Source organism: Scyliorhinus canicula, chromosome 1 (assembly GCF_902713615.1).
Source record: "Scyliorhinus canicula chromosome 1, sScyCan1.1, whole genome shotgun sequence".
In the NCBI taxonomy this organism is placed as follows: Eukaryota; Metazoa; Chordata; class Chondrichthyes; order Carcharhiniformes; family Scyliorhinidae; genus Scyliorhinus; species Scyliorhinus canicula.
Window position 1 is genome coordinate 265,713,020 of NC_052146.1, and position 20,327 is coordinate 265,733,346.

The 20,327-nt window shown below is 44.4% G+C and overlaps 1 protein-coding gene across 11 annotated transcripts in view; it reads left to right on the top strand.

Moving 5' to 3' along the window:
* mta3 (metastasis associated 1 family, member 3) overlaps nt 1–20,327 on the top strand; it is a 459,196-nt gene that overhangs the window by 78,653 nt on the left and 360,216 nt on the right. For all 11 annotated transcript variants that reach the window (XM_038812863.1, XM_038812864.1, XM_038812860.1 and 8 more), the window contains exons 3-4: nt 7,149–7,212; nt 15,408–15,525. In XM_038812863.1, coding sequence (XP_038668791.1) covers nt 7,149–7,212; nt 15,408–15,525 — 182 coding nt within the window. The remainder of the gene's footprint in view (nt 1–7,148; nt 7,213–15,407; nt 15,526–20,327) is intronic.

The following is a 20,327-nucleotide window of genomic DNA, read 5'->3' on the forward strand; positions in this document are numbered from 1 at the left end:
CCTAGTTTTTCAGGGATCAAACAGCATTGTGATTTATTAATTGTTTTATTATTTACTATTAATTATGAATTGTTTACTGGTAATTACTGTGGTTCATTAATTTAAAACTGTGAGCAGGAACCTTCATATTCTACCAGCACTCTCCCAGTTGATCAATAAGACTAATATGTGCCATGTCATCTACCAAGATGCCTTTGTCTAAGAATAAGAAGTCTGCAGCTCAATTCAAATTAGTGAACAACGTGGAAGAATCGATTAACGGGCATCAGCAAAAAGGTCATATTGTCCATGGAGGCATCCGGCTCTATGCTCGAAGAGAAGCAAAGAATGATATTTCAGATATTAAGGCTACAGTTAGGTGCTGCACAAGATTTATGAAAAGGCACAATTAAATAAGAAGTGAGAAAACAAAAAATTCAGACCATCTGATAACCTGTATACTCTATGATGAAATCATCAAATTCCACCATTTGTCATTTGACGTAAAAGAGAAGAATGTGTATTCATTGGCCTGGATTGGAAAAATATTGAAGCACAAAGTTCTCCTGAAGAGAAATTTCAGAACAGCCCGAGATGAAGTTCTCGATAAGGAACGATAGCAGTATCAATCATTCTGTAAAAGACAGTGCTTCTTTCCATGTTTTTGTCATAATCGCTCACCTATTTTTTTTTTCAAATTATCAGCTGATCTTATGAGGTTTGTCATCATCTTGGGTGTCAATTGAGTCTTCTATGGCTCTTCTTTCCCCTGTTTGCATTCACTTGATTTCGTCAGTGTCATGATTCTGCCTGGAGACAGTATAAACACTGTGTCTCCAGGTAACGAGTTTGGAATGACAGTTTAGGTAATAATTAGGTGTGAATAGTTTATGGAGAAGAAACAGATTATAGACAATTGGGAAGGTCTTTGAGATATATAAATATGCTAACGTGCAGTCAAGGACGTTGATGGGGCCAGGCAGCCAAATACACAGATGGCATAATCAAAGAACAGCAAAGGTATAATTGCCCAGACCCTGAGAAGCCAGGAGCGGCAGTTACCATTTAGCAGTCTCAGAAAGTGGACAGGCCAGTTTCCAGCCACCAAGCCTGAGGCCAAGTTTACAGCAAACAAGCTTCTAAGTCTTGGAGTCAAGGCAGTACAGAAAACCTGTGTAATAGCAGATTTAAAATGTCTTCACTGGGCCAGGAAATAGACAGTTCCCAGACATCCCTGCATTGTGCGGTAACTAGAGCTGGTTATTTAATTTGGATGTGTTTGGGGGAACATGGGAAGTCTTACAGAGTTCAGGCATAACAGATATATTGTGTAACCAAGGGGTACATTCTATATAAATTGTGTGTTTAATAATTCATACATCTTATTGCGTGAGAATAGTCATCCTGTTTGTCTTTCCTTTACTTCATTTTTGTTACCCGATGAATGGGCTGTTTATTCTCACTGGAGTTTTATTTGTCTCCTCACATCAAAACAAAATAAAACTATCACACCCCCACAAACTGGTGCTCCCAAGTTGGCATACCCTCGGCAATAACATCACCATGCTTTGTGATATCAGTTCTACCAATTCTTCTGTAAAGAGTTCAGATTGATAAGCCAGGTCTTCAAATCCCACCCTCCAGTTTATTTTGCCAACTCAACAATTTTGGTTACTTCAGAATCCACACTGGGGAACCCTGTGAAATCATTGACCATCTCAGTCCAAACTTTTTTTTCAACAGGCATTCCATGTATCCTTAATTACCCCACTGATATTAAGATGCTGAATTCCTTCCAGCTATTGCTGACAGTGGTTGTAAGGTTTGTTTTCATAATATTGAGAATGTGGTCGTAAGTTCTTTGGGTGAAGTAAGCTTTGATGGACCATTAGCTGGGTAAATGAAGTAGCGTTTTGGGGGGGGGGGGGGGGGGGGGGGGGGGGGGTGCTAGAAGCCCAGCTATTCACAATATATATTAATGATTTAAGTGAGGGAGCAAAATGTAATATCTTCATATTTGCAGATGATACCAAGTTGGGTGTGGGGGGTGAGCTGTGAGTAGGATGCAGAGATCCTTCAGTGTGATTTGTGAATTGAGTGAGTGGGCAGATGAATGGCAATGCAGAATAATTTGGAGAAATGCAAGGTTCTCCACTTTGGGAGCAAAAATAGGAAGGCAGACTATTATCTGAATGGCCATAAATTAGGAGAGGGGAATGTGCAATGGACCTGGGTGTCCTTGTACACCAGTCACTGAAGGTAAGCTTGCAGGTACAGCAGGGGATAAAAAAGGCAAAATGGTATGTTGGCTTTCATAGTGAGAGGATTTGAGTACAGGAGCAGGGATGTCTTTCTGCAATTATACAGGGCCTTAATGAGGCCACACCTGGAATATTGTGCGCAGGTTTGGTGGTCTTATCTGAGGAAAGATGTTATTTCTCTAGAGGGGGTGCAGAAAAGGTTTGTCAGACTGATTCCTGGGATGGCGGGAATGACGTAAGAGGCAAGATTGAATCAGTTAGGATTGTATTCACTGGAGTTCAGACGAATGAGTGGGGATCTGGTAGAAACGTATAAAATTTTAACAGGACTAGACAGGATAGATGCAAGAAGGATGTTTCCGATGGTGAGTGTGTCCAGAACCAGGGATCACAGTCTGAAGATACTGGGTAGACCATTTAGGACAGAGATGACATAAGGACGTAAGATCCATCAAGGACGTAATATCAGAACGTTTGGATGTTTGACCAATTCGCTTGAGTTCTTGGAAGATGTAACAAGCAAAGTCGATAATGAGGATCCCCTAGATATAGTATATCTGGACTTCTGCAAAGCGTATGGTAAGGTGCGCACAGAAGGTTAATTCACAAGGTGAGATCACATGGGATTACGGGTAACTTATTAGCTTGGATAGAAGACTGGCTGATGGTCAGGAGGCAGAGTTGGGGTAAATGGGTCTTTTTATGGATGGTAAGATGTAACTAGTGGAATGCCACAAGGTTTGGTCCTTGGGCCCCAGCTATTTACAATCTATATTAATGACTTGGATACAGAGATAGAAGGTTCTGTAGTCAAATTTGCAGATGACACAAAAATAGGTGGGACAATAAGTTGCACTGAGGAAATAAGAACCTTGCAAATGAATATAGATAGGTTAGGAGAGTAGGCCAAAATGTGGGAGATGGAGTTTAACGTGGTTAAGTGTGAGGCCAGCCATTTTGGTTGAAAAACTGGAACGGCAACTTATTATCTAAATGGGGAGAGACTTCGGGGTGCTCCAATGCAGAGGGATCGTATCCTCGTGCATGAGTCACAAAAAACGAGCATGCAGGTACAAAAGATAAGGAATGCAAATGGAATGTTGGCATTTATAGCAAAAGGAATTGAGTATAAAGGTAAGGAAGTGTTGTTGCAACTATACACGGCATTGGTAAGTCCACATTGGAGTAAGTTGCACAGTTTTGGTCCCCTTATTTGAAGAAAGATGTAGTAGTATTGGAGGCAGTTCAGAGGAGGTTCACTTCATTGATTCCAGAGATGAGGGGTTTATTATATGAGGAGAGATTGAACAGTTTAGGCCTATACTCTATAGAGTTTGGAAGAATGAGGGGAGATCTAATTGAGTTTTACAAGATGCTAAAGTAGGCGTGGAGCAGATGCTTAGTCTTTGGGCATTCTAAAATGAGAGGCCATAATCTTAGAATAAGAGGTAGCAAATTTAAAACAGATTTGAGGAGAAACTACTTCTCCCAAAGGATTGTGAATCTGTGGGATTAGCTACCCCAGAGTGTGGTAGAGTGAGTAAATTTAAGGAGGAGTTAGACAGATTTTTCATTAGTTATGGGTTGAAGGGTTATGGAGAACGGGTAGGGCGGTGGAGTTGAGGTCAGGATGGATCAGCCATGATCACATTGAAGGTGTTAGGCTCGGGTGGCTAAATTGCCTACTCCTGCTCCTAGATCACGTGTTCTAGGGAGGTGTTGCTCTGGCTGATCTTGGTCTGCAGCATTGTAGGTAACAGATGAGGAACATATCAGGCAGGATAGAATGGCGGAGCAGACTCGATGGGTCGAATGGCCTAATTGTGTTCCTATATCTTATGAATTTATGAGGACACATTTCTTCACCCAGAGAGTGGCTGGCCTATGGAATTTGATACCACAGGAAGTAGTTGAGGCAAAAACATTGTTTTCAGGAAGCAGTTGGGTATAACACTTTTGGCAAAGAGGATCAAAGGATATGGGGGGAAAGTGGGATGAGGCTATTGAGTTGGATGATGAACCATGATCATAATGAATGGCAGAGCAGGCTGGAGGGCCAAATAGCTTCCTCCTACTCCTATTTTTGATGTTTCTATAACAACTATGAACACTATGTGTAAAACACTCCAGTAAGCAAAGTGGTAGACTACCTTCTAATCCACGAAATATGTCATGGGTGCTTTTTCTATTTATTACATTATCTCCAACTTTTCATGGCTTTTAACCCTGAAAACTGCGGATAAGTGAACAATGGACCTGCGATCGGTGAAATGGCGTGCATAATGTTTTGTGCGGATAAGCGATTTCACGCATGGGGTGAAGAAAAATGTTTCCTCTTTACTGCCCTCCAGTGTTAGCCCATATTATGTATTCAAGTCTGTCCTGGGATATGAACCCAGTGGGCTATGTGACTCAAGCAACAGTCAGTGCCCTGAAGGTCCTGAGTTTATGCAGTATCAAAATTAGCCAACCAAACCTGATGTAAGAGTGGGGATTACACAATTGGCATGCGTGTTTCTGGTCTACAGAAAGGGAAAAATTCAAGTGGTTGACTATAAGTGATCTCTGACGTACTCTTTGTGTGAGTTATGTGTATATGGTGGCTAGATAATTTGTTTTAGTATTTTGCTCGAGTCTTAACTATTGATCAGGATACTGGGAGATCTCCTGCTTCTCTTTGAACAGTATTGTGATTGTTACAATTTGGGTTAATGCCATGCCAGAAAGATTGCACTTTACAAATTGCAGCATTCTGTCAGTACTGCACCGACATGTGAGCCGTGATTATGTGCCAAAATTGTGGAGTGAAGTTGAACTCAGAACCTTCTAGTTTAGAGGCGAGAATGATACCACTTAATCATGGCTCATGGATAAGAGAAATTTAGTTTCAGTCGCAGGTTGAGATTATTAATCTCAGCCAGGGCATGAATTGATTGATATTTATTGTCACATGTATCATGAAAAGTATTTTTCTGCGGCCAAGGGAACGTACTCAGTACGTACATAGTAGACAAAAGAATAATCAACAGAGTACATTGACAATGGTACATTAACAAATAGTGATTGGTTACAGTGTGAAACAAGGGCCAAACAAGAGCAGCATAGGGCGCCGTGAATAGTGTTGTTACAGGGAACAGATCAATCCAAGAGAGAGTCGTTGAGGAGTCTGGCAGCTGTGGGGAAGAAGCTGTTCCTATGTCTGGATGTGCGGGTCTTCAGACTTCTGTACCTTCTGCCTGATGGAAGGGTCTGGAAGAGGGCAAAGCCTGGGTGTGAGGGGTCTCTGACAATGCTGTCTACCTTTCTGAGGCAGCGGGAGGTGTATACAGAATCAATGGAAGGATGGCAAGCTTGTGTGATACATTGGGCTGAGTTCACCCCACACTGCAGTTTCCTGCGATCTTGGGCCGAGCAGTTGCCATACCAATCTGTAATGCAGCCGGATAGGATGCTCTCTGTAGAAGTTTGTGAGATTCGATACAGACATGCCGAATATTTGCCAGCTGGTCAGCGCAGACTCGCCCAAGGACTCCGTCGGGGCCCGTCGCGTTCCGTGGGTTTAATTTCAAGAAGGCAGCTCTTACCTCCGAGGCTGTAGTAGTGGGTATGGGTGTGTCCAAGGCTGTTGGGGCAGGTGGCACTGATGTATTGGCTGACTGTACAAAGTGGGCATAGAACTTGTTCAGGGGAGGGATGCGCCAGCCCAGAGATTCCGCCTGGCTTTGTTTTGTAGCCTGTGATCTCATGTATGCCCTGCCATAGATGCCTTGGGTTAGTGTCATTGGCCTGGGACTCTAGTTTGATCAGGTATTGTCTTTTGGCGTCCCTGATGGCTTTCCGTACGTCGTACCTGGATTTCTTGTATAGGTCAGCGTCGCCAGACTTGAACGCCTCCATCCGGGACTTTAGCAGGGAGTGGACCTTTTAGCAAGGAATGGGACACCTCAACTCTATTCAGCATTCCGGGGTTAGGATAAAGAAACCATAGTCAAAAATTCCTGCTCTGTTTTTCAGCAACTATTCCTGGGAGGTATACGTATGTGAAAAAAGAGCAATTAAGCTCATTTGTGATTAGTTGAATAGCACAACAAAATTCACTTCTTGTGTCACACTTGAAGAATAGTCATTTGACTGATGTTCCAGAGGTCTACTGGAACCTGCAAAAGTATACTTTAGTATGGTTCTGTTCCTTGCCAGCGAAAAGAAAATCGGAGAATTCTGGAAGCTACTTAGGAGCTTGCGAAGAATAGTAACAGTTAATTTAACAAAATACTGTGGAAGCTGGAAATCTGAAATTAAAACAGAAAATGCTGGAAATGCTCAGTTAGCATCTGTGGGGATGAAACCATTAATGTTTCAGGCTGATGATCGTTCATCGGAGCAGCAGAAGTCCTAATGGTGACAATGATTGAAAAGCAAAGAGACTAAGCGAAAAAGAGAAAGATGAACCAAAAATTAATGACACTTTGTTACCATCAAAAACTTAAGTAGAACCTGTGGAATTGATAGGGTGCAGCAATGCTGCAGTAGTTCACAAGGGGTTAAAAAGCGTTTGTTATTTTCTTGAGTTCAAATCTCAGCATCTTCACATTGTAAGAACGAGTTACGTGTTTCTTAATTGTGAGAGGGGCAAGGTATTCCCCACCCTCTTTAAAGGTGGTAGTGTAGGTTTAACCAATTAAAATAAGAAGAGGTATACGTGCTGCCCTGGGGAAGAGGCAGAGGCCTGGTGAAGAAACAGATATTCTAAAAAGCTGCTGCTTAAAAAGGCAAGGGAGAAAGCAAGATTGGGAGCCAAATCTTACAGACTTCAGTGCATGGACTTCGCTTTAAATTCAATTTTTTTTACTGAAAACAATTCATGGCTTTATTTGGAATTTTGCTGAACTAAATGTATTTTTCCCCCAGGGGCAAATGCGGTGTTTCACTTTTGAACGAAACCGAGTCAGTGGCCTGCTATTTGGAAAAAGAGGTAAAGTATTGGCCAATATTTTTTGATATTATTATGACAGACGTTTATTTGAAAATATCTGCCAGGAGCTTTTTGTGGGTGCTGAATTTTAGACTCCAGCCATCTTTAATGTCTTCTATGTAAAAGGTAATATCGCGGCATTAAAAAAATTGAAATGTTGGGATGTTCATGAATTGAATGGCACTGATATGGTTACCTCTCTGCATGCCATATTATAATTAATGATACGATGATTAGAGATTCTCAAACATTTACTGAATGGCATAGTTCATGGAATATTGGAGCTTATCTATGATAAACTGGAAGAATAGCAGCTGATACATGAATTTAAAACCCACATCAGATCCCTTGAGTATTTCTTTTGAATATCAAAACTTTCAGCGCAGTGGGAAGTTATCTTGTCCATCATGTTCATGCTGGCTCTTTGCGAGAGAAATCCAATGCTAATCCCACGACATTGTACTCTCTCCATAGCCCACATCTTCCTTTGTTTCAAACATTTATCCAATTTTTCCTTGATGCAATGGTTTTTGCCTCAACCAGTTCCTAAGGCAAAACATTCCTTGCTTCAATATTCCATGTACAGAAATTTCTCTTGATCTCTTTGTTCTAGTGACATTTTTGATGACCACTTATTGCAGACTCCATAGTTAGCAGAAATAGTCTTTCCCTGTTCACCCAATAAAAACTTTCAAACTAAAATAAATGTATGTTAATCAATTTCAGCAGCCACTTTCCATCACTGCAGTCCATCTGACATACCTACAGTACTGTCAAGTTAGGGAGTTCCAGGTTTTGACCCAGTGACCATGAAGGAATGACAATATATTTCGAAATCCCATTGATTTATTACTTGGAGGTGGTATTGTTCCCATATGCCTGCAGATGGTAGTGGTCACGGGTTTGACAGATGCTGGTGAAGGTGCCTTGGCAAGTTGCTGTCTTGTATTTTGTAGATCATACACAGTGCGGCCATGCTCTGCAGGTGGTGGAGGGAGTGAATGGTAAAGGTGACCAAGGTGTCGATCACATCAGCGCCTTTGTCCTAAATTATGCTGATTTCTTTTTTTAATAAACATTTTATTGAGGTATTTTTTGGTATTATAACAACAGCACAATAAACAATGTACATGAAACTATAAACATAGTGCACAAACCGTCTCCCTCCCTTACAGGTCCCAACTTTATTAACCCCCTATTCCTACTCTAAGCCAAACTAACCCCCCCCTTCTGCTGGCGATTAATTTTCTGCAAAGAAGTCGACGAACGGTTGCCACCTCCAGGCGAACCCTAACAGTGACCCTCTCAAGGCAAAATTGATTTTCTCCAAATTGCGAAAGCTAGCCATGTCCGCTAGCCAGGTCTTCGGGGGCTTTGAGTCCCTCCAAGCTAACAGTATCCGTCTCTACCAGGGAAGCAAAGGCCAGAACGTCTGCCTCTGTCTCCTCCTGGATTCCCGGGTCTTCCGACACCCTGAAAATCGTCACCTCTGGACTCAGCGCCACCCTTGTTTTTAACACCGTGGACATGATATCTGCAAACCCCTGCCAAAATCCTCTAAGCTTCGGACATGCCCAGAACATGTGGACATGGTTCGCTGGTCCTTGTGCACATTTTGCATACCTGTCTTCCACCCCAATGAATCTGCTCATCCAGTCACTGCCATGTGATCCTGGTGAACGACCTTAAATTGTCTCAGGCTGAGCCTGGCACAGGTTGCGGACGCGTTGGCTCTACTCAACGCATCCGCCCATAGATCATCCTCTATCTCTCCTCCCAGCTCCTCCTCCCACTTGCGCTTCAGCTCCTCAGTCTGCATCTCCTCTGACCCCAAAAGTTCCTTGTAAATGTCCGAGACGCTCCCTTCCCCTACCCACCCTCTGGAAACTACCCTGTCCTGAATTCCCCTTGGCGGTAGGAGCGGGAAGGTTGACCCTTGTTTACGTAGGAAGTCCCGCACCTGCAGGTACCTGAATTTGTTTCTCCTCGCCAACCCAAACCTCTCCTCCAGCGCCCTCTTACTCGTAAAGCTCCCCCTCTATAAACATATCTCCCATCTTCTCAATCCCTGCTCGCCGCCATATCTGGAACCCCCCATCCATACTTCCCGGGGCAAACCGTTGATTACAGATTGGGGACCAGACCGATGCTCCCTCTGCTCCCACATGTCTCCTCCATTGCCCCTAGACTCTGAGGGCCGCCACCCCCACAGGGCTGGTGGAGTACCGTGCCAGCGGGAACGGCAGAGTCGCAGTTACCAACACCCCAAACTGGTGCCCTTGCATGAAGCCGCCTCCATACGCTCCCATGCCGACCCGCCCAGTAATAGTTACTAAAATTTGGCAGCGCCAGCCCGCCTTCTCCCCAACTCCGCTCAAGCATTACCTTCCTTACGGGCGGGTTCTTGCCTGCCCAAACAAAGCCAGAGATCACTTTGTTGACCCATTTAGAAAAAGGACCGCGGAATAAAGATGGGGAGACATTGGAAAACGAACAGGAATCTCGGGAGGACCATCATCTTCGCCGTCTGCGCACACCCAGCTAATGACAACGGGAGCGCGTCCCATCTCCGAAAAGTGTCCTTCATTTGGTCGACTAGCCGGGCCAAATTTAATTTATGCAGCCGGTCCCATTCCCGTGCTACTTGAATGCCTAGGTACCTGAAGCTTCCCTCTACTAATCTAAATGGCAGCTCCCCCAATCGCCTCTCCTGTCCCCTCGTCTGGCCATCTCACTTTTCCCCATATTTAGCTTATACTCTGAAAATCGGCCAAATTCCCCTGGAATCCTCAAGCTTACCTCCATCCCCTCTAATGGGTCCGATACATACAGAAGCAAGTGGTCTGTATAGAGCGAGACTCTGTGCTCCCCCGCCCCCCCCCCCAAGCCCCTTGAGGCTCTCACAGCAATTGCCAACGGCTCTCTCGTGGGCGCAAACATCAGTGGGGAGAGGGGTCATCCCTGTCTCGCCCCCATGATAAAGTCTAAAAAAGTCCGATGTTGTCCTATTCGTCCGCACACTTGCCACAGGAGCCTGATACAGCAACCTGACCCAGTCAATAAAGACCCGCCCAAATCCGAACCGTCCCAGTATCTCCCACAAATAATCCCATTGTACCCAATCAAAAGCCTTCTCTGCATCCATTGCTATCACTACCTCCACCTCCCTACCTTCCAGGGGCATTATGATCACATTTAACAAACTTCTTATATTGGCCACCAACTGCCTATCCTTTACAAACCCGTCTGGTCCTCCCCAATAACTTGCAGAACGCAATCCTCAAACCTGGAGCACAACATTTGGCCAGCAGTTTGGCGTCCACATTCAACAGGGATATCGACCTGTAGGACCCACACAGCTCCAGGTTCTTGTCCCGCTTTTGAATCAGCAAAATCATGGTCTGTGACATCTCGGGGGCAGCACCCCTCTTTCCCTTGCTTCATTGAACATCCTCAACGACATTGGCCCCAATATTCCAGAGAACTTTTTATAAAACCCCACCGGGTACCCATCCGGCCCCGGGGCTTTACCCGCCTGCATGGCCTTCAGACCCTCCGCTATCTCCTACAACCCGATCGGGGCCCACATCCCTTCTACCAGCTTCCCGTCCACCTTTGGGAAATTCAGCTCCCCCAAGAAGTGCCTCAGCCCTTCCGGCCCCGTAGGGGGTTCCGACCTATACAGCCGACTGTAGAAATCCTTAAACGCCTTATTCACCCCTGCTGAATCTCCAACCAGGTTCCCATCTCCGTCATTTACTATCCCTATCTCCCTGGCTCCCTCCCTCTTTCTAAGTGCTGTGCAAGCATTCTGCAGGCCTTCTCTCCATACTCATAGATCGCCCCCCTCGCCTTTCTCAGCTGCTCCAACGCCCTCCCTGTGGATAACAAGCTGAACTCGGCCTGTAGCCTCCGCCGTTCCCTTAAAAGCCCTGTCTCTGGGGTCTCCGCATACATCCTATCGATCTGTAGTATCTCCGTAACCAGTCGGTCCGTCTCTGCCCTGTCCACGTTCTCCCTATGGGCCCGTATCGAAATCAGCTCCCCTCTGACCACCGCCGTCAGTGCTTCCCAGACCATCGCTGCTGAAATTTCCCCCATGTCGTTGGCCTGCAGGTAGTTCTGAATACATTTCCTCAGCCGTTTGCACACCCCTTTGTCAGCCAAAAATCCAACATCTGACCTCCAGAGCGGGTCCTGGTTACTGTCTTTACTGACCTGCAGGTCAACTTCGTGCGGAGCTTGGTCTGAGATTGTGATCGCCGAGTACCCCGTGTCCATCACCCCTGCCAGTAAGGTCCTGCTCAGAATAAAGAAATCGATCCGGGTGTACACTTTATGCAGGTGTGAGTAGAAGGAGAACTCCTTCACCCTCGGCTGCCCAAATCTCTATGGATCCACCCCCCTCATCTGCTCCATGAACCCTTTTAGCTCCTTTGCCATTGCTGGCACCCTGCCTGTTTTCGAGCTTGACCGATCCAGGCCAGGGTCAATAACTGTGGTAAAGTCCCCTCCCATGACCATCCTGTGCGGGACCAGGTCCGGTATCATCCCCAGCATCCTCTTTATAAACTCTACATCATCCCAATTTGGCGCATACACATTTACTAATGCCACCTGCACCCCCTCCAGTTTCCCACTGACCATAATGTACCGACCTCCCACATCCGAAACTATTCTACCCGCCTCAAACACCACCCGCTTATTGATCAGGATCGCGACCCCTCTAGTCTTTGAATCCAGTCCCGATTGAAAGACCTGACTGACCCAGCCATTCCTCATTCTAATCTGGTCAGTTACTCTAAGGCGCGTCTCCTGTAACATTACCTCGTCCACCTTCAGTCCCCTAAGATCCGCGAACACAAGTGCCCTCTTGACCGGCCCATTTAGCCCTCGAACATTCCAGGTGATCAGCCTACTTGGGTGCTCATTGCCCCCCCCCTGCCGATCAGCCATCCCCTTTTTTGGGCCCGCCTCCAGCCCATGCTCCGCACCTAACCGCCCCGCCCCCAGGCAGCCTCCGCCCCCAGGCAGCCTCCGCCCCCAACCTCCTCTCTGTCCCTTGGCCCAAGTTCCTCCCTTGCCAGCAGAACATTTTGCTCCCCCCTAGTAACAATGCTCTGTAACCCAACCCCTTTGATAAACCAAACATATGCACACCCCCCACTGCCCAGCAAGCTTTGTGGCCCTCATCCCTGGCACCGGATAGTCTCCCACCTATTATCGGGTCCAAGCAGTCCCGTTTCTGCTTAGCAAAGCCTTCCTGAATGACTTGCATCAGCTGCTCCGTTGACCGCTGGGTTGACAAACCAGAGGTCCGGTCCTCCACCATGCTGTCTCCTGCTGCAGCTTCAGCCCAAGCCTTCTCTGTCTTTCTGATTCTGCCTTTGTTAGCACTTCTAATCCTTCTCTCCATCCACCGATGTGGGTATTCAGTACACAGTTGCCTCTGTCTTCAGTTTTACAATACAAGTCCAGTAAAAAATGGTGGAATTAGGTCCAAAAGTCCGACCCGAGTGGGAACCACCAAATGTGCGACTTACTCCTTCATAGCCGCCACCGGAAGTCCATTGCGCTCTTAACTAGTGTTAATGGAAATGTTTTGGGGAGTTGGGAGATGACGAGTTAGTTGCACTATATACCCAATCTCTGATTTGGTCTGGTAGCCACATGTTTATATGACTGGTCCAGTTACGTTTCTGGTTGTGAGCACCGCCAGGGGATAGAGGGGGTTTAATGATGGTAAAGCCATTGATTCTCATGGGGAGGTGGTTAGACTCTTTCTTGTTGGTGATGGTCATTGTCTGGCAATTCTGTAAAGTGAATGCTACTTATCAAATAGTCTTGCAAGTTGTCAAGCTTTTGAAGCATACTGGTATATACTACTTCATTATCTGAGTTGTGAATATAACTAAACATTGCAATCATCAGAATATATTCCTACTTCTGACCTTGGGATGGAGGGCGAGTCTTTGATGAAGCAGTTGAAGCTGGCCTGATCGAAGCCGTTAGCCTGAGGAACCACTGGAGTGTTGTCCTGGGGTTGAGAAGATTGGGCACCCAACAACCACAATCCATCTTTTTGTTAGACATGACTCTAAGCTAGTGGAAAATCTCTCTCTCTCTCTCTCTCTCTCTTCGCGCGCCCCCCCCCCCCCCCCCCCCCCCCATCCCAAAATTCCATTGACTTAAGGTTTACAAGAGCTCCATGATGCCAGACTCTGTCAAATGCTGTCTTGATGTCAAGTGAAGTTACTCTCCCTTCACCTCTGGAATTTAACTTATCTGTCTCTCTTTGGGACGAAGCTGTAATAGGTTCTAAGGGTTGAGTGCCCCTGGTGGAACCCAACCGGAGCATTGGTAATCTAGTCATAAGCGAGTAAGTGCTGCTTGATAACACTGTTGACAAACCCTAAAGTCCAGATTATCAAGCTCATAGCAACAATTTTATTAGAATCGTGGAACGACTCTGCGACGGTGTGGACTAATCTCATTGTAGATTTGTAGATTCATATCATTGTATCTGGACTAGCTTTTAGAAAGAGCTGTCTAATTACACCCACTCCTTTGTTCTCTTTCTCAATTGATGAGTAATTTGATTGTCTAAAACTGTTCACCTTGTTACCTCTTGAAAGTCACTGCTGAATCTGTTTCCACAATCCTTTCAGGCAGTGTTCTCCAGATCTTCACAACTTGCTGAAGAATAAAGAAGTGTTCCACATCACTTCTGTTTCTTTTGCCATTGCTTTAAATCTATGATTGCTGGTTACCTTCTAACACTGGAAGTTTTTTCCTAATTCTATCAAAACTGTTTATATAATTGAACACCTCTATAAAATCTATCCTTGCGTTTGCTTTAAGGAGAATATTCCCAGATTCTCAAGTCTTCCTTTCCAATTGGACTCCCTCGTCTTCTTTTTGTACATCTTCTCTGCAGCCACAGGAAGGCCTTCCTAAAGTTCAGTGCCAGAATTGTCCACAATACTCAAGCTGGAGCATAACTAATGTTTTTATATAGGTTTAGCACAATGTGCTTGCTTTTGTTCTCTATAGCTCAAGCTAAGGAGGTATGTACTTTTTGGAAGGAAATCTACCATCCTTTCCTGGTCTGGTCTCATATATAACTCCAGATGCAAAGTAATGTGATTGGCTCTTAATTAGCCTCTGGAATGTCTAGCATGCTACTCCGTTCAAGGACAATTGGGGAGAGCAACAAATATTGGTTTTGACAGTGATGCCCATTTCCTGAAAGAATTAAAAAATCCTATCTAGTATTGGATGTGATTCTGTGATTAGGCAGCACTTGCTTAATAATCCTGAGTGTGTTATTAGCTACACTAACAACCAATTTAACATAGCTAAGTGAATAATGTATTTCACTTATGCTTTCTAAAATGTCATATGCATGGACCTGTATGGTTATCCAGGGAGCCTTTAGTTCCTTGTTGCTTTCCCCATAGCAATCGGGAGGAGTCGACATGCCAACCAATTAGCACTCTTTCTCCTATAGTATAAATTGTTATTGTTTGAAATTTGCCATTAACTATAGCCATAGAACTTAGGCCGAATGGCCTCCTTCTGCACTATCAAGTTTGCACAGGCCCTTGGAAAGAATGCCCGAATCAAGGCCACACCTCCACCCCATAACCCAGTAGTCCCACCTAACCTTCTTGGACACTAAAGGCAATTTAGCATGACCAATCCACTTAACCTGCACATGTATGGACTGTGGGAGGAAACTGGAGCACCCGGGGGAAGCCCACGAAGACACGGGGAGAACGTGCAGACTCCGCACAGGCAGTGACCCAAGCCAGGAATTGAACCTGGGACCCTGGAGCTGTGAAGCAACAGTTCTAACCACTGTGCTACCGTGCCAGTGTTCTTGCATTTGCTCGGATAAATGCAAGATGACAACATGGCTCTTTTTTTCAGCAATATTCTTAGAATCTGTACTCAAAGTCTAAACATGGCTTTCGAGTTTGCTTATTGTGAGGGAACACATATTTGTGAATAACCAAGCAAATGCAGGGCAACAGTGCACACCTTTAGATTGTACATCCTCTGTTATTCTGTGGGAAGTGAAATTTAACGTAACCTTGGTGCCTTTATGATTATTTATGACTTTAAAAAAATCGTTTCTTATGTTTGGTAATTTTCATACAGTAATTTTTGAATATTTATTTTCTGTTCTTTAGGATGGCTTTTTCTACTCCTTGGTCTATGATCCTTCACAGAAAACACTTCTAGCAGACAAAGGAGAAATAAGAGTGGGCTCTCGATACCAAGCAGATATTTCAGACATGCTGAATGAAGGTAAGAATGTTTTTTTTTTTTTGCATCGCATGCAACTAATATCTTCAAGAGGGAATGGCATTGTATTTGCACAGCTCATAAACCTAACTTAATTATACAGCCAGCTTAATTTGAGAATTGCAGTATTACTTAAGTGCTTTAAAACATTCAAATATGTTTTACATTATCAAAGAACACTAATGTTTTAGCTTGTTATTGAGATAGTTGGAAAAGTTTAGTAATCATTTTGTTTGTGTCATGCAAAAGAAATTTAATGAATTTGAAACACAGTTTTCTCATATATATCTAGCGTCCAGTTTAGTGGCACTAAACAGATGCCTGACAGCAGGGAGAGAAAATGGGAAAAGCTGTTATTCCTACCTCCCAGTTACAATTCCACATTGAAAAGAAGTTTGGAGAAAAACATTTCTTCATATTTTCTAGGCTGGGCAAGCTTTCATATTGCAATTGCATGTACTCAGTTCTCCATCTCAATCTGAAATTCTGATGTTGTAATCTCAACACCTCTCTTTATTCCCCTCCTACGCTAACAAAATGGTAGTTTCAAGTCAGCTCATGAAGAAAATTAATTGTCCCTCAGCTGTGCAGATTCAGATTTTTCATCACATGATGCTTTGAAATCTGCTAAAGTGGCTCTGCATTCAAAAGATTAATCATGTAAAGATTATGTAATGAAAATAACACAAAATTATATGGCATATTCTTGCATTACAAAGAAAGGAAAATTAGATGATGTAGACATTGCATGTCGTGAATACCAAGGAAGTTGAGCAGGTTGACTCAATGTATTTGGCTAACTGCTTTGGACATTTTTCCGTAAGACTATAAGATATAGGAGCATTTGGTTCATTGAGTCTGCTCTACCATTCAATGAGATCATGACTGATCAGATATGATGCTCATCAACTCCACTTTCCCACCTTATCTTTATAACCCTTAATTCTTTCACTGATTAAAAAAACTGTCTATCTCAACCTTTCACATACTTAATGCCTCTACCCCTACACCCTTCTGTGGTAAAGAAATCCACAGATTCACTACCCTCAGACAGAGGAAATTCCTCCTCGGCTGTTTTAAATGGGTGACCCCTTACTTAGATTATGCCCTCTGATCCTATACTCACCCACAAAGCACGGTAGCACAAGTGGCGAGCACTGTGGCTTCACAGCGCCAAGGTCCCAGGTTCGATTCCTTGCTGGGTCACTGACTGTGCAGAGTCTGCAAAAGTTCTCCCTGTGTCTGCGTGGGTTTCCTCCGGGTGCTCTGGTTTCCTCCCACAGTCGAAAGACGTGCAGGTTAGGTGGATTGGCCATGATAAGAACATAAGAACTAGGAGCAAGAGTAGGCCATCTGGCCCCTCGAGCCTGCTCCGCCATTCAGTGAGATCATGGCTGATCTTTTGTGGACTCAGCTCCACTTTCCGGCCCGGGCACCATAACCCTAAATCCCTTTATTCTTCAAAAAACTATCTATCTTTATCTTAAAAACATTTAATGAAGGAGCCTCAACTGCTTCACTGGACAAGGAATTCCATAGATTCACAACCCTATGGGTGAAGAAGTTCCTCCTAAACTCAGTCCTAAATCTACTTCCTCTTATTTTGAGGCTATGTCCCCTAGTTCTGCTTTCACCTGCCAGTGGAAACAACCTGCCCACATCTATCCTATCTATTCCCTTCATAATTTTAAATGTTTCTATAAGATCCCCCCTCATCCTTCTAAATTCCAACGAGTACAGTCCCAGTCTACTCAACCTCTCCTCGTAATCCAACCCCTTCAGCTCTGGGATTAACCTAGTGAATCTCCTCTGCACACCCTCCAGTGCCAGTACATCCTTTCTCAAGTAAGGAGACCAAAACTGAACACAGTACTCCAGGTGTGGCCTCACTAACACCTTATACAATTGCAACATAACCTCCCTAGTCTTAAACTCCATCCCTCTAGCAATGAAGGACAAAATTCCATTTGCCTTCTTAATCACCTGTTGCACCTGTAAACCAACTTTCTGTGACTCATGCACTAGCACACCCAGGTCTCTCTGCACAGCAGCTTGCTTTAATATTTTATCGTTTAAATAATAATCCCATTTGCTGTTATTTCTACCAAAATGGATAACCTCACATTTGTCAACATTGTATTCCATCTGCCAGACCCTAGCCCATTCACTTAACCTATCCAAATCCCTCTGCAGACTTCCAGTATCCTCTGCACTTTTCGCTTTACCACTCATTTTAGTGTCATCTGCAAACTTGGACACATTGCCCTTGCTCCCCAACTCCAAATCATCTATGTAAATTGTGAACAATTGTGGGCCCAACACGGATCCCTGAGGGACACCACTAGCTACTGATTGCCAACCAGAGAAACACCCATTAATCCCCACTCTTTGCTTACTATTAATTAACCAATCCTCTATCCATGCTACTACTTTACCCTTAATGCGATGCATCTTTATCTTATGCAGCAACCTTTTGTGTGGCACCTTGTCAAAGGCTTTCTGGAAATCCAGATATACCACATCCATTGGCTCCCCGTTATCTACTGCACTGGTAATGTCCTCAAAAAATTCCACTAAATTAGTTAGGCACGACCTGCCCTTTATGAACCCATGCTGCGTCTGCCCAATGGGACAATTTCTATCCAGATGCCTTGCTATTTCTTCCTTGATGATAGATTCCAGCATCTTCCCTACTACCGAAGTTAAGCTCACTGGCCTATAATTTCCTGCTCTCTGCCTACCTCGTTTTTTAAACAGTGGTGTCACGTTTGCTAATTTCCAATCCACCGGGACCACCCCAGAGTCTAATGAATTTTGGTAAATCATCACTAGTGCATCTGCAATTTCCCTAGCCATTTGCCTTTAGTGACCAAAAAGGTTAGATCGGGTTATTGGGTTACGGGGATAGGGTGGACGTGAGGGCTTAAGTGTGTCGGTGCAGATCCGATGGGCCGAATGGCCTCTTTCTGCACTGTATGTTCTAAGAGGAAACATCTCTCAGCATCACCCTGTCAAACCTCCTGAGATTCCTACTTGTCTCAATAAGGTCGATACTCCGATGAGTTCATACTCAAACTCTCCTCATAAAATCCCCCAATACCCAGGATCAACCTAGTGAACCTTTTGTGGACTGCCTCCAATGCCAGGGGAAAGTACAGTACGAAAGTAAGCTTGCAGGGAACATAAAGACTGACACTAAGAGTTTCCATAGATATGTGAAGAGAAAGAGATTGGTAAAGAGAAATGTAGGCTCTTTACAGACAGGAACAGGGGAATGCATAATAAGGGACAAAGAAATGGTTGAGCAATTGCATACATACTTTTTGGTTCTATTTTCACAAAAGGGGACACAAAACAGATACCAGAAATGTTGGAGAATGAAAGGTTTAGTGAGAGGGAAGGACTGAGGGAGATCGACTTTAGTAGAGATGTGGTGCTGAGAACATCGATGGGATTGAAGGTGGATAAATCCCCGGGGCCTGAAAATCTGCATCCCAGAGTGCTTAAGAAGGTGGTTCTGGAAAAAGTGAATGCATTGGTGGCCATCTTCTGGGATTCTATGGATTCTGGAACAGTCCCTGCAGATTGGATGGTAGCTCATGTCACTCCAATGTTCAAAATCGGAGGTAGAGAGAAAGCAGGGAATTATAGACCAGTAAGCCTAACATCAGTAGTGGGGAAAATTCTTGATCCATTATCAAGGACTTTATAGCGAAACATATAGAAAGCAGTGGCAGGGTCAGTCAGAGTCAAAATGGGTTTATGAAGGGGAAATCTTGACAAATCTGTTGGAATTCTTTGAAGATGTAACCAGTACAGTTGATGAGTGGTAGCCAGTCAATGTGGTATATTTGGACTTTCCGAAGGCGTTTGACAGAGTCCAGTATAAGAGATTATTGTGCAAAATTAAAGTGCATGGGATTGGGGGAAGTGTATTGAGGTGGATAGAAAACTGGTTGACAGAGAGGAAACAAAGAGTAGGAATTAATGCGTTCTTTTCAAATTGGCAGACAGTAACTAGTCGGGTGCCACAGGGATCGGCGCAGGGACCCTAGCTATTCACAATATATATTAATGATTTGGAAGAGGGAACAAAATGTAACATCTCAAAGTTTGCAGATGATACCAAATTAGGTGGAAGAGCGAACTGCGACGAGGATGCAGGGATCCTACAGCACGGTTTGGGCGAGTGGGCAAATCAATGATAGATGCAGTATAATTTGGATAAGTGTGAGGTTATTCACTTTGGAAGCAAAAATAGGAAGGCAGATTACTACCCGAGTGGTTGTAAATTGGGAGAGGGGAGTGTGGAGCGGGACCTGGGTGCCCTTGTGCACCAGTCGCTGAAGGTAAGCATGCAGGTGCAGCAAGCGGTAAAGAAGGCTAATGGTATGTTGGTCTTCATTGCGAGAGGTTTAGAGTACCGAAGCAGGGATGTGTTGCTGCAATTATACAGGGCCTTGGTGAGGCCACACCTGGGGTACTGTGTGCAGTTTTGGTCTCCTTCTCTGAAGAAGGATGTTCTTGCTCTCGAGGGAGTGCAGTAAAGGTTTACCAGACTGATTACAAGGATGGCGAGACTGTCATATGAGAAAAGATTGACTAGCTTCGCATTGTTCTCGCTGGAGCTGAGAAGAATGAGGGGGGGATCTCACAGAGACTTATAAAATTCTAACAGGACTAGGCAGGGTAGATGCAGGGAAGGTGTTCCCAATGATAGATGTGTCCAGAACTGGGTGTGTCACAGTCTTGGAATTCAGGGTAAACCATTTCGGACAGAGATGAGGAGGCATTTCTTCACCCAA